Below are 14,358 nucleotides of genomic sequence, written 5' to 3'. Positions count from 1 at the left end.
CTAAGGCTCACTTAAGTGTCCCGCATGCATCCGCCTTCCCACCACCCATGGCTGTAAAAATGACCAACTCTACCTCCTCCAGTCACCTTAAAACGATGTCGTCTCGTACCTCCCCTCCTCCTTCTCTCTCTTTACCCCTCCTCTCCCCTTTCACTCCCTGCTCTCCCCCTCCCCCCTGCCCCCAGTAGACGAGGACGATGTTGCTTTAAATCTGCGGGCTGCGGGCGGCGGAGGCGGGCGCTCCAGTCCGCGTACACTGCCGCTCCTCAGCCAGCCTCAGACGCTATGAGCTGGTCCGGGTCGGCGGAGGCTGCGGACTTTGCGAGAGCGGATGGAGTCGGCGTCCGGGCGTAGCCGAGGGAGAGCGGCCACGATGTGGCTCAGCGCCCAGTGAGCCCCCGCCCCCTCCCCCCTCCCGTCACCAGGAGCCCCCGAGGCGGGCGGGACATGAGGCAGAGCGCCCGTGGAGCCGGAGCTGGAGTGGGAGCGGAGCCGGAGCGCAGCCTGAAGTCCCCGGAGCCCGGTGCAGCGAGCCGCCGGCCGCCCGTTCTCAGCATGCTGAGCGCTCATATCCTGCACTCGGACTACATGCAGCCGGTACCGGCCGCGCCGCTCAGCCCGATCGAGGTGAGTGAGGGCGGGGGTGTAGACCGCGGGAGCCCTGGCCCGGGGAATACAGCTCGCCGGCCGAGCCACCACCTGGAATCCAAATTCCTCACCCCAACAGGACACCCCACCATTCGACCCTGACCCCTAGATACCACCCGCCCGCCCTCTGATTTGGAACGTTGATCCTTGATTTCTCTTCTCTTCCCCCACCCCCCGCCCAGCGATCCAGATTCCTGATCCCAGATCCCTTCCTCCCTGCCCTGAATCTCCAACCCGGATCTGATTCGGATCCGGATCCCAGATTAATCTCCCCTCACCCCTCCCTGACACATACACACTCCCGGATTGTCCGATCCGGGTCTCTGTCTCGGACTCTCCGTTCCCCGAACCACCGGTCCGTGGTTCCAGTCTACCCTCCCTCGCTGGGCGCGAAGGAGCGGGCTCAGGACACCGGGAAGGGGGACGAGGGGACGGGGATTGGGGGCGTGATGTTCTCCTGAGGGGCATCGCGGGGCAGAGAGCGGGACCGACCTCCTCCTCCCCCCTGCCCCCGACACAGACAAACTATCTATCACACACAGAACTATCGTGCGAAGGAGGAAGCCGGTGGGGCCTTTCGGCTTGGCGATGTTCTGCTCCTATCCCCGCTTGCCCCGCCCCTTTGCCCTCCCGATCTCTTTCCGGCGGCTGGAGATGTTGGCCCCCGATGCGATTTTCCTTCTGAAGGTTCGGAGACGATTCTCTGGGGTGTAATGGTTGTGAGGCCGGAACGGTCCCAGTTCGACCCGAGCGGAGCGGCAGTCACCGACCCGTTCGGGGTGGGGGGCGGGAGAGGGGGCATCCCGGGGGAGGAGCGTTCGGAAGGCGGTGCGTGGTGGAATTCACTCCAGATGTGGACCCGTTGTTGAACCGAGGGTCGAGACCGAATGGAAACTCACCCATGTCGTCATTGAACCGCCCAGCAGGGCCTAAAGCGGAGGAGCAGGCCATTCGGCCCGTAGTTGCCTTACTTGGTTCCATCGTTCTTCCCGCCCCTCACACTCACTGGGGATGATTTACAGAGCCGGTTAGCCCTGGAGAGTGGCAGGAAACTGGAGTCGGGGAACAGGCGGGTCACAGGAAGAACGTGCCAACTCCACAAAGACAGCCTTAGTGCTGGGGACTGAACCTGGGGCTCCCAATGGTAATCAAGTTTCTTATCAACGACACTACAACACATAACAATTTATCGCGAAATTATCATAAGAAATGTACAAAATAGTAAATGATTAGTGCATAAAACCAGCAAGGTAGTGAGATTGTGTTCATGGTTTTGTGAACCATCCAGAAATCCCTATTTTATCACCTGGTGCAGAATTGGAAAAGCTGCAGCGGTTTGTAATCTCAGCCAGCTCCATCATGGGCGCTGACCTCCCCAGATCCAGGGCATCTTTACAAAGAGATGCCTCAGGAAGGCATTAAGGACCCCCATCACACAGGACAATGGCCTCTTCTCACTGTTACCATCAGGTGGGAGGTACAGGAGCCTGAAGGCACACACTCAGCGATTCCAGAACAGCTTCTTGCCCTCTGAATGGACGATGTCCACCACCTCACAGTTTTTGTTAGTCTTATGCACAACATGCAAGATTTCACATTGTAATTAAATTAATGTATAATGTATGGCACTGCACTGCTGCTACAAAACAACAAATTTCACAGTGATAATAAACCTGATTCTGATTCTGAGAAATCTGGTGGCTGAGGGGAAGAAGCTGCTTGTAAAACATTGAGGCAAGTCTTCAGGTCCCTGCTCCTCCTCCCTGATGGGAGGAATGAGAAGAGAGCATGTCTTCCCTCTCCCCCCCTGTGCTGCCCTCCTGACTAACCCCCTCTCCCCTTCCCCCCCAGTGCTGCCCCCCTGACTCTCCCCTTTCCCCATGGTGCTGCCCTCCTCACTCCCCCCTCTCTCCCCTTTCCCCCCAGTGCTGCCCTCCTGACTCCCCCCTCTCTCTCCTTTCCCCCCTGTGCTGCCCTCCTGACTCCCCCTCTCTCCCTTTTCCCCCAGTGCTGCCCTCCTGACTCCCCCCTCTCTCCCTTTTCCCCCAGTGCTGCCCTCCTGACTCCCCCCTCTCTCCCCTTTCCCCCCTGTGCTGCCCTCCTGACTCACCCCTCTCTCCCCTTTCCCCCAGTGCTGCCCTCCTGACTCCCTCCTCTCTCCCCTTTCCCCCCGGTGCTGCCCTCCTGACTCTCCCCTCTCTCCCCTTTCCCCCCGGTGCTGCCCTCCTGACTCTCCCCTCTCTCCCCTTTCCCCCCCGTGCTGCCCTCCTGACTCCCCCCCTCTCTCCCCTTTCCCCCTGGTGCTGCCCTCCTGACTCTCCCCTTCCCCCCCCCCGGTGCTGCCCTCCTGACTCTGCCCCTCTCTCTCCCCCCCCCCCCCGGTGCTGCCCACCTGACTCCCCCCCCCCCCGGTGCTGCCCTCCTGACTCTGCCCCTCTCTCCCCCCCCCCCCGGTGCTGCCCTCCTGACTCTGCCCCTCTCTCCCCCCCCCCCCCGGTGCTGCCCTCCTGACTCACCCCTCTCTCCCCTTTCCCCCAGTGCTGCCCTCCTGACTCCCTCCTCTCTCCCCTTTCCCCCCGGTGCTGCCCTCCTGACTCTCCCCTCTCTCCCCTTTCCCCCCGGTGCTGCCCTCCTGACTCTCCCCTCTCTCCCCTTTCCCCCCCGTGCTGCCCTCCTGACTCCCCCCCTCTCTCCCCTTTCCCCCTGGTGCTGCCCTCCTGACTCTCCCCTTCCCCCCCCCCGGTGCTGCCCTCCTGACTCTGCCCCTCTCTCTCCCCCCCCCCCCCGGTGCTGCCCACCTGACTCCCCCCCCCCCCGGTGCTGCCCTCCTGACTCTGCCCCTCTCTCCCCCCCCCCCGGTGCTGCCCTCCTGACTCTGCCCCTCTCTCCCCCCCCCCCCCCGGTGCTGCCCTCCTGACTCTGCCCCTCTCTCCCCCCCCCCCGGTGCTGCCCTCCTGACTCTGCCCCTCTCTCCCCCCCTCCCGGTGCTGCCCTCCTGACTCTGCCCCTCTCTCCCCCCCCCGGTGCTGCCCTCCTGACTCTGCCCCTCTCTCCCCCCCTGGTGCTGCCCTCCTGACTGCCCCTCTCTCCCCCCCTGGTGCTGCCCTCCTGACTCTGCCCCTCTCTCCCCCCCTGGTGCTGCCCTCCTGACTCTGCCCCTCTCTCCCCCCCTGGTGCTGCCCTCCTGACTCTGCCCCTCTCTCCCCCCCTGGTGCTGCCCTCCTGACTCTGCCCCTCTCTCCCCCCCTCCCGGTGCTGCCCTCCTGACTCTCCCCTTCCCCCCCCCGGTGCTGCCCTCCTGACTCTGCCCCTCTCTCTCCCCCCCCCCCGGTGCTGCCCACCTGACTCCCCCCCCCCCGGTGCTGCCCTCCTGACTCTGCCCCTCTCTCCCCCCCCCCCCGGTGCTGCCCTCCTGACTCTGCCCCTCTCTCCCCCCCCCGGTGCTGCCCTCCTGACTCTGCCCCTCTCTCCCCCCCTCCCGGTGCTGCCCTCCTGACTCTGCCCCTCTCTCCCCCCCCCACCCGGTGCTGCCCTCCTGACTCTGCCCCTCTCTCCCCCCCTGGTGCTGCCCTCCTGACTCTGCCCCTCTCTCCCCCCTGGTGCTGCCCTCCTGACTCTGCCCCTCTCTCCCCCCCTGGTGCTGCCCTCCTGACTCTGCCCCTCTCTCCCCCCTGGTGCTGCCCTCCTGACTCTGCCCCTCTCTCCCCCCTGGTGCTGCCCTCCTGACTCTGCCCCTCTCTCTCCCTACAGCTGGATGCCAAGAAGAGCCCGCTGGCCCTGCTGGCTCAGACCTGCTCGCAGATCGGAAAGCCCGACCCTCAGCCGTCCGGCAAGCTGGGCTCGGTGGCCCCCAGCGAGAAGGAACCGCCCCGCTCTGTCGGCTCCCTGAAGTTGGGGGAGGCGGGAGCCGAGGACAAGTCCAGCTTCAAGCCCTACTCCAAGGTGGGAGAAGGCACCGAGGGAGGTGCAGACAAGGCTGGGTTCCGGGCGCCGGGCGGCCCTTGCCAGTCCTTCCCGGGCCGGCCGCCCTCCCTGCCAGCCCCCAGCCCCTCAGCACACGTTGACCCCAAGGCTGGGGAGGCGGAGGAGAGGAATGAGGCTGAGAGCAGAGCGTGCCAGGAACGTTCCCCCGTCAGCACCTCCCACAGCAGAGCCGAGCCCGGCCAGCCTAGGGACACACCCAGTGTGGCTAAAGGGGAGGTCAGCGGAGGGGGCGGTGGCCTGGTGTCCGGCCACGTGGCCCCCGTCTCACCGTACAAGCCAGGACACTCCGTCTACGCTCTGCCCCCCTCCAGCATGGGTTACCCGGCGTCGATAGTGGGCACCTACTCCCCAGCCTTCCCCTCTCCGCTGGTGGGCAGTGTGGAGCCCAAGCCGGCCGTGGTGGGGGGCTCACTGACCGGCTGCCCTCCCCTCTCTGCCGGCAAGTCAGCCAACTCCAGTCCACTGACCGGGGCCTCGCCCCCCTCCTTCATCCAGGGGCTCTGCCGGGACCCCTACTGCCTGAGCTATCACGGGACCCCCCCGCTCGGAACCACCGGCTGCTCGTCCTGCCTCCCCGACCCCACCTCCCTGAAGGCTGGGTTCCCGCTGGTATACCCGTCAGCCCCGCTGCCCTCGCCAGTCCTCAGCACTGTCTCCACACCCCCCCTGTACACCTACGGCTTCATGCTGCACAGCGACCCCCGGCCCCATGCCTGCAACTGGGTGTCGGCAAGCGGACCCTGCGAGAAACGGTTTGCCACCTCCGAGGAGCTGCTCGGGCACCTGAGGAACCACACCGCCTTGCCCGTAGCCGACAAGCTGTTGGCGCACTACCCCTCACCCGCCCCCTGCGGGCTCCACCTCCCTCAGGGCCCACCCGGGAGCCCCAGTGGGCTGTCGCTGCGTAGCCCACACAGTCTGCCCCTGGGCAGGTACCACCCCTATGGCAAGAGCCACCTGCCTACGCCCAGCAGTACGGCACTCAGCCTGCCCGTCACCAACCCGTATTACTCCCCATACTCCTTCTACGGACAACAGCTGACCTCCGCGTCCACCTTGGGATACCAGTGAAAACGCGCGTGTCCCGGCGTTTCTGGGAAGGGCAGGGGTTGCCCCTCTTTCTCTGGCCTTAGTCAGGACGGACTCAGCACTCAAACCAGGTATGTTAGCTCGGGCCGCAGACTGTCCAACGTCACAATTTCACCACTTCCCTAACGATGAATGCAATGTACATACCAAACGGTCGGGGGTTTTTTGCGACAAGTTCTCTTATTTAAAAATATTTTTCATTCTGTTTCCTGTGGGAAGGGCGGGAGTTGAAATGCATGTTTTAGTAATCCCTCATTCTGTTCTCTTTGGAGATTTTTCCCTTATTTTTAACCTGTACAATGGAGATGTAATATTTTTTTGTATTGTATTTCAAAGGGGATGATAAATATGATGGCAGGGCTATCCGAGATGTGGGACGTCTTATTTTGTTATTAAATGAGAGCCTGATTATATTTAAATTCTGACAGCTTCTACTTTTCATGAAATCTTCAGTCATTCCCCATGCAAAGCACACATCCCTAGGGCTGACTGTTGCTGTAGGATACTGAGGGAGGGTCACACTGTGGGAGGGGTGGTACTGAGGGAGAGTCATACTGAGGGAGGGTCACACTGTGGGAGGGGTGGTACTGAGGGAGGTTCACACTGAGGGAGGGGTGGTACTGAGGGAGGGTCACACTGTGGGAGGGGTGGTACTAAGGGTGGGTCATACTGAGGGAGGGGTGGTACTGAGGGAGGGTCATACTGAGGGAGGGGTGGTACTGAGGGAGGGTCACACTGTGGGAGGGGTGGTACTAAGGGTGGGTCATACTGAGGGAGGGGTGGTACTGAGGGAGGGTCACACTGTGGGAGGGGTGGTACTGAGGGAGGTTCACACTGAGGGAGGGGTGGTACTGAGGGAGGGTCACACTGTGGGAGGGTGGTACTGAGGGAGTGTTTGATTGTGAGGGGGGCATTACTGTGTAAGTGTACTATATTATCAGAGGTGCCTTGTTTGAATTAGACATTAAACTGGCTGTTCAGACAGAACATAAAAAAGTCTCCCAGCATATTTGTATGCAGGGGATGTCTGACCAGTGTCCAGGATAATAGTTAATCCTCCAAGTCACATCTCTTATGAAGGGTCGTTCTGAACAATGCCTTTTGTGGGATCTTGCTATGCACAGTGTCTTGATTGGTGCAGTACAACAGTGACTGAAACACCTCACTGGCTGTGGGAGGAGCTAATGAAAGGCTCTATGGAAATGTACCTGTCCTGTCGAGACTTGCCTGCACTCCCTCAGGGAGCTGTTACCATGTTCGGTTTAATGAGTTAATTTGAATGCAAATGAACACATCATAAATTTGACAAGAGGGGGTATGTGTCTGAGCATTGGGAAGTGCAGTGGGGTGGGGAGGGGGAGGAGACTGGGTTTAACCTGAGGATTTTAGCGGTGAAGACACAGTTCCATAGGGAGAGTGGCCCCAGGAACTGGCCAAAGTGAGGAGGGGTCGCCATCTAGTGGTTAAACCCCCAAACTTCCCCTCAAAGCCCAGTTACTGGCAGGAATGGGGAACGCAAGATTCTGCAGATGCTGGAAATCCAGAGTAACACACAGAAATTGCTGGTCAGGCAGCATCTATGGAGGGGAACTAAGAGTCAACATTTTGGGTCAACTTTATTCTGACTTTTATCCTCTTCCTTTCCAGTCCTGATGAAGAGTTTCAGCCTGAAATATCGACTGTTAGTTCCCCTCCATAGATGCCGCCTGGCCTGCTGAGTTCCTCCTGCATTTTGTGAATGTGGATCAGGACTCCAGGGAAAGAGGGCCTGGATCAATCCAGAAGTTGGCACAACATCCAAGCCCTTTTCCAGCACGCTCTCCAACCCTGCAGACTCACGATTCCACCGTCAGCTCTGTCTGGAATATCATCTTTCAAATTAAATCATTCTTAGTACTGAAAATTAAAATGAACATTTAAAGAATGGAGGGAAGTTCTCCAAAAGGTATTCCCCTGCCTATTCAGTGTCTAATACACGTTAAAGGCAAGGTTGTGGTGAATAGGCTTCACGTTTTCTGAGGATTCAAGATAATCTAACGTTGATGTGAGTTAGATGCAGGGACGTGTTTATGAATGTATTCACAGTCTCTGGGCAATAGGGACTGTGGATTTGGGATGCAATGATCAATGGATTTATTTATTTAATTAGAGCTCTGTGTCATTCTTGTTCAACGAGTCCACGCTGCCCAATTACACCCATGCGACCAATTAACTGCTAACATTAACGTCTTTGGGCTGTGGGAGGAAACCAGAGCACCCAGTGGTCACAGGGAGAACTTACAAACTCCTTACAGACAGCAGTGGATTTGATCCCGGGTCACTGGCACTGTAATTGTTATGCTAACTGCCATACTACCAGGCTGTACAATCTGCCCTTGTATTCATTGATACACACTGCCATTCTGAACTGATGGGTTCCAGACAAAGTGCTGGAAATACCCAAAGGGTCGGACAGCATCCATGGAGAGAAACAGAGTCATTTCATTTCCATAATCTTTCATCAAATCTGGAAATCGAACTGATGGGGCTGGTCAGCCATGGTTGGCAGCTCATCGAGGATCTCGTACCCTGCTGCCTTGTGGCTAAACCTACTCGTGAGGAAGACTTTGGGAGTTAACCCCGAGGGAAAAATCTGGAACTGGAGTCCCCTTGGCAGTCCTCTACGCTGAGTTCAACGCTGACTGGCAACTCCTGCAACGCCACTGGTGCCAAACTGTATCGGACTCTGCCGTTCCTTCGGATTCATCAGCTGCCTGGAGAGGGGGAGCCTGTCTCATGGGCAACAGCTCGCTCTCCGTGTCGTACTGCCCGGACTTGCATATCTCGTAGAGCACTCAGCCACAACATCCCCGACCAACAGAGGAGCCTTACATCTGGAAACCTTTAGCCCTAATGAAGGCCTATTGACCCAGTTTCTCTCTCCACACATGCTGCCTGACCCACCGAGAGCTTCCAGTTCTTTTTTTAATTTTAGTTCAGATTTGCAGTGGCTGCAGTTGGTCGATGATGGGTTGATGTTAGACAGGTGACTAATCTGTCAGCGCTGGGGTGATATGGGCACTGGACGGTGTGACCGAGATTAATACTGGATGAGCAGATCACAGGCTCTCAATTTATTGGAGAGGCCGCTTGGCCCTTTGTGCCTATGTCAGCTCTTTGAATGGACTCTCCAATTTGAACCACTGTCTTGTTCTTTCTCCACAGCCCTGTAAATATTTCCTTCCGTGTTGGCTTTTGAAAGTCCCTATTGATTTTGTTTCTACCGTGCTTTCAAGCAGTCAAAATAAATCCCCTCCCTCGGGGGTGGGGGGGGGGGGGTTGCTGTTTGTACATTACAATGATTCTGTTTCAGTAGCTTTGCTGTTGCCAAACTTAGACCCAGTTTTAACCGGCTCCATCAGGTCTCTTCACAACTTACTGGACCTTGAGGAGGTAATGCTACTCTCTTCCGAAAACTCCAGTGTACGCACATCTCCGACTTTTTCAAAATGTGACTTTTTTTAATCCTTTTTTTCTCTGTGAGTGAGTTTGATCCAGGGCAGGAGTTGCTTTCAGAGCTGGGTACTTACCAACTGACACAAGATGCACGTGAACCGACAGTGTCTGTGTGGCTGTTTGCATTAGTAACCCTCTGAGCTGAGGTCAATTCAATTAGCTGTGGAGTGTTGGCTGAATCCCAATGTTACACAGAACCTCGGAGAATGCACGGGATTATGCAGCGGAAGAGGAGGTGAAGCTGACATTTGGAATTACGTGGGAATTATATTTAACAACTGGAAACTGGGAACCTAGTGCGACTGTTCTGTGGCTTTACTGCGCCTTTGGGAACTCCCTCCGCCATCCTGTGTCTGCTTGGGGGATTACCTGCTTGACCGAGGACCCATCTGTTAGAAAATTAGAGTCGGGCTGCCCACGTCCACTGGGGTGCGTAGACTGATTAGTCACAGAACTATTTGATCAGGTGTCAACAGATTGCTTGTAATGTAAATCAGAACAGTAATGTCTCCTTTATCTCTTCTGAAGTGTCGATGCACCTCTGTCCACTTGTTTTTGTATCTCTTTCAATCAATATCTATTGCTCTGTCTGTATCTTTCATTCAGCATCTATTTATCTGAATCTATTGATCAGATTGTTCATGTCCAAGCGTATCGCCCCTTGTTTGCCTATCTCGATCAATGCATGTGTATCCATCGATCAATATCTATTGCTCCAACTATCGATCAATATCTATTGATTAGGCTGGTCACTTGTTGGAATCTATTACCCCCACTCTGCCGATCTCTGTCAATTAATGCATGTGGACCCATTAATCAATATCTATCAGTCAAAATCTATCTGTGTACCTATTGATCAATGTCAGTCTGTATTGTCATTTCAAGATGAGGCTACTGTCAAGGTGCCGGAGCAACACTCTGTCTGGTGACTTCCAACCTGACAGCATGACATCTCCTCCCAGTAAACAAATTCTACCCCCCCACTCTGACCGATTACTCCCCCAGTCCCCGCCTCCTTCATCTTCTCAGATTCTTTCTTCTCCCACCACCTGGCGTCACTTATCACCTTCTAGCTGGCCGCCTCACCCTCACCCGCATCAACCCCCTTTCTTCTCAGACCCGAAGAAGGGCCTCAGCTCGAAATGTCGGCTGCTCACTCATTTCCATAGATGCTGCCTGACCTGCTGAGTTCCTCCCGTACTTTGTGTGTGTTACTCGATATCTAATGATTTCATTGGTTCTATCAATCAATCAATCAATATCTGTTTGCTACTATATGTCAATGATTGTCTTTATCATTTGATTGATCTATTGCCTTATCACGCCAAACTTGTGGCTGGATTTGGAATGGACACAGGCTGCTCCTGTAAACCAGACGATGCTGGAATCTGGAGCAAAGACCTGTGCTCAGCAGGTCAGGCAGCATCTATGGAGACAGTATTCGTACATCGATGTTTCAGGACTGATGTAGGGTTTCATTTCAAAATGTTAATGCATCGTTTCCCTCCACAGGTATTTCTTGACCCACTTTTTCACACTTTGCCTTTGAGACTCTCTCCTGCCACCACTGGTGGGAGGAGTAATTGCACTGTGACTGTTTACGGCGGTTTCCATTCCATATCAACTGGCGGGCTGGCATAGGGGAAAAGTACAAGAATTTCTCTCAAAGTGAGTTCTAATTTCCTCCTGCGTTTTCCTCTTTTGATCCACTTACCCCGTGAGATTTAATCTCAACTACTCCTGTCCCTATTTGTCAACTCACCATGATCAGAACGGCTACTTAAATTTGGAATCTGCAGGGACGTCGATGTTGGAACGGGGAGCACCACACAAGATGCAGGAGGAACTCGGGTTGAGCAGCACCTATGTGTGTGTGTGTAGGGGGGGTTGTGCAGATAGCCGTTCAGATAAAAATTAGGTAAGATTAGCTTTACATGTACATCGAAACAGAGTGAAATGTGTTGTTTTGCGTCCATGACCCACACAGTCCAAGAATGTGCCGGGGGCAGCCCGCAAGTTTTGCCGTGCTTCCGGTGCCGACGTAACATGCCCACAACTCACTGACCCTAATCTGTACGCCTTTGGACTGTGGGAGGAAACCAGAGCACCCGGAGGAAATCCACACAGTCACAGGGAGAATGTCCTTACGCTAATAGTTACACTACCACACTGCGCCAGCTGTCAAAGTTTTGGGTCAAGACCCTGGCAACATCTAATCTCTAACCTTGTGATCATTGACACACAGTGGGAGAACATGAATTCCCAGTGACACCAGCAGCCTTCTCCAGTGGGAGAATGGGAACTCCTGGTGACACCAGCAGCCTTCTCCAGTAGGAGAATGGGAACTCCTGGTGACACCAGCAGCCTTCTCCATTAGGAGAATGGGAACTCCCTGTGACACCAGCAGCCTTCTCCAGTAGGAGAATGGGAACTCCTGGTGACACCAGCAGCCTTCTCCAGTAGGAGAATGGGAACTCCCTGTGACACCAGCAGCCTTCTCCAGTGGGAGAATGGGAACTCCCGGTGACACCAGCAGCCTTCTCCAGTGGGAGAATGGGAACTCCCTATGACACCAGCAGCCTTCTCCAGTGGGAGAATGGGAACTCCCAGTGACACCAGCAGCCTTCTCCAGTGGGAGAATGGGAACTCCCGGTGACACCAGCAGACTTCTCCAGTGGGAGAATGGGAACTCCCACTGATACCAGCAGCCTTCTCCAGTGGGAGAATGGGAACTCCCTATGACACCAGCAGCCTTCTCCAGTGGGAGAATGGGAACTCCCAGTGACACCAGCAGCCTTCTCCAGTGGGAGAATGGGAACTCCCAGTGACACCAGCAGCCTTCTCCAGTGGGAGAATGGGAACTCCCTGTGATACCAGCAGCCTTCTCCAGTGGGAGAATGGGAACTCCCAGTGATACCAGCAGCCTTCTCCAGTGGGAGAATGGGAACTCCCAGTGACACCAGCAGCCTTCTCCAGTGGGAGAATGGGAACTCCCAGTGATACCAGCAGCCTTCTCCAGTGGGAGAATGGGAACTCCCTGTGATACCAGCAGCCTTCTCCAGTGGGAGAATGGGAACTCCCTGTGATACCAGCAGCCTTCTCCAGTGGGAGAATGGGAACTCCTGGTGACACCTGCAGCCTTCTCCAGTAGGAGAACATGAACTCCCAGTGATACCAGCAGCCTTCTCCAGTGGGAGAATGGGAACTCCCTTGTGATACCAGCAGCCTTCTCCAGTGGGAGAATGGGAACTCCTTGTGACACCAGCAGCCTTCTCCAGTAGGAGAATGGGAACTCCTGGTGACACCAGCAGCCTTCTCCAGCAGGAGAATGGGAACTCCCGGTGACACCAGCAGCCTTCTCCAGCAGGAGAATGGGAACTCCCGGTGACACCAGCAGCCTTCTCCAGTAGGAGAATGGGAACTCCCGGTGACACCAGCAGCCTTCTCCAGTAGGAGAATGGGAACTCCCAGTGACACCAGCAGCCTTCTCCAGTAGGAGAATGGGAACTCCCTGTGACACCAGCAGCCTTCTCCAGTAGGAGAATGGGAACTCCCGGTGACACCAGCAGCATTCTCCAGTAGGAGAATGGGAACTCCCAGTGATACCAGCAGCCTTCTCCAGTGGGAGAATGGGAACTCCCAGTGACACCAGCAGCCTTCTCCAGTAGGAGAACATGAACTCCCAGTGATACCAGCAGCCTTCTCCAGTAGGAGAATGGGAATTCCCAGTGACACCAGCAGCCTTCTCCAGTAGGAGATTGGGAACTCCCAGTGATACCAGCAGCCTTCTCCAGTGGGAGAATGGGAACTCCCAGTGACACCAGCAGCCTTCTCCAGTGGGAGAATGGGAACTCCCTGTGATACCAGCAGCCTTCTCCAGTTGGAGAATGGGAACTCCTGGTGACACCTGCAGCCTTCTCCAGTAGGAGAACATGAACTCCCAGTGATACCAGCAGCCTTCTCCAGTGGGAGAATGGGAACTCCCTGTGATACCAGCAGCCTTCTCCAGTGGGAGAATGGGAACTCCTTGTGACACCAGCAGCCTTCTCCAGTAGGAGAATGGGAACTCCTGGTGACACCAGCAGCCTTCTCCAGCAGGAGAATGGGAACTCCCGGTGACACCAGCAGCCTTCTCCAGCAGGAGAATGGGAACTCCCGGTGACACCAGCAGCCTTCTCCAGTAGGAGAATGGGAACTCCCGGTGACACCAGCAGCCTTCTCCAATAGGAGAATGGGAACTCCCAGTGACACCAGCAGCCTTCTCCAGTAGGAGAATGGGAACTCCCTGTGACACCAGCAGCCTTCTCCAGTAGGAGAATGGGAACTCCCGGTGACACCAGCAGCATTCTCCAGTAGGAGAATGGGAACTCCCAGTGATACCAGCAGCCTTCTCCAGTGGGAGAATGGGAACTCCCAGTGACACCAGCAGCCTTCTCCAGTAGGAGAACATGAACTCCCAGTGATACCAGCAGCCTTCTCCAGTAGGAGAATGGGAATTCCCAGTGACACCAGCAGCCTTCTCCAGTAGGAGATTGGGAACTCCCAGTGATACCAGCAGCCTTCTCCAGTGGGAGAATGGGAACTCCCAGTGACACCAGCAGCCTTCTCCAGTAGGAGAATGGGAACTCCCTGTGATACCAGCAGCCTTCTCCAGTAGGAGAATGGGAACTCCCGGTGACACCAGCAGCCTTCTCCAGTAGGAGAATGGGAACTCCCGGTGACACCAGCAGCCTTCTCCAGTAGGAGAATGGGAACTCCCTGTGACATCAGCAGCCTTCTCCAGTAGGAGAATGGGAACTCCCGGTGACACCAGCAGCATTCTCCAGTAGGAGAATGGGAACTCCCAGTGATACCAGCAGCCTTCTCCAGTGGGAGAATGGGAACTCCCAGTGATACCAGCAGCCTTCTCCAGTAGGAGAACATGAACTCCCAGTGATACCAGCAGCCTTCTCCAGTAGGAGAATGGGAATTCCCAGTGACACCAGCAGCCTTCTCCAGTAGGAGATTGGGAACTCCCAGTGATACCAGCTGCCTTCTCCAGTAGGAGAATAGGAACTCCCTGTGACACCAGGAGCCTTCTCCAGTAGGAGAATGGGAACTCCCGGTGACACCAGCAGCCTTCTCCAGTAGGAGAATGGGAAC

At 56.1% G+C, this 14,358-nt stretch overlaps 1 protein-coding gene across 1 annotated transcript; it reads left to right on the top strand.

The window, feature by feature from the left end:
• Positions 1 to 259: 259 nt before the first annotated feature.
• On the top strand, positions 260 to 6,134 carry LOC132388362 (zinc finger protein 703-A-like). Its single transcript, XM_059960733.1, has 2 exons — positions 260 to 627; positions 4,399 to 6,134. Exons 1-2 carry the CDS (start codon positions 448 to 450, stop codon positions 5,701 to 5,703), a joined length of 1,485 nt encoding a protein of 494 aa, XP_059816716.1. The 5' UTR covers positions 260 to 447; the 3' UTR covers positions 5,704 to 6,134.
• Positions 6,135 to 14,358: the final 8,224 nt, after the last annotated feature.

Source organism: Hypanus sabinus, chromosome 1 (assembly GCF_030144855.1).
Source record: "Hypanus sabinus isolate sHypSab1 chromosome 1, sHypSab1.hap1, whole genome shotgun sequence".
Classification (NCBI taxonomy): Eukaryota; Metazoa; Chordata; class Chondrichthyes; order Myliobatiformes; family Dasyatidae; genus Hypanus; species Hypanus sabinus.
Note: the sequence above shows the minus strand (reverse complement) of the source record. Positions and strands in the feature narration are given on the sequence as shown.

What these genes read in the sequence shown, in the direction of transcription:
- LOC132388362 (XM_059960733.1), top strand. Translation starts at nt 448, where the DNA reads ATGAGGCAGAGCGCCCGTGGAGCCGGAGCTGGAGTGGGAGCGGAGCCG. An exon ending in CGCCGCTCAGCCCGATCGAG is followed by an intron (nt 628 to 4,398) that starts GTGAGTGAGGGC and finishes CTCTCCCTACAG; the next exon opens with CTGGATGCCAAGAAGAGCCC.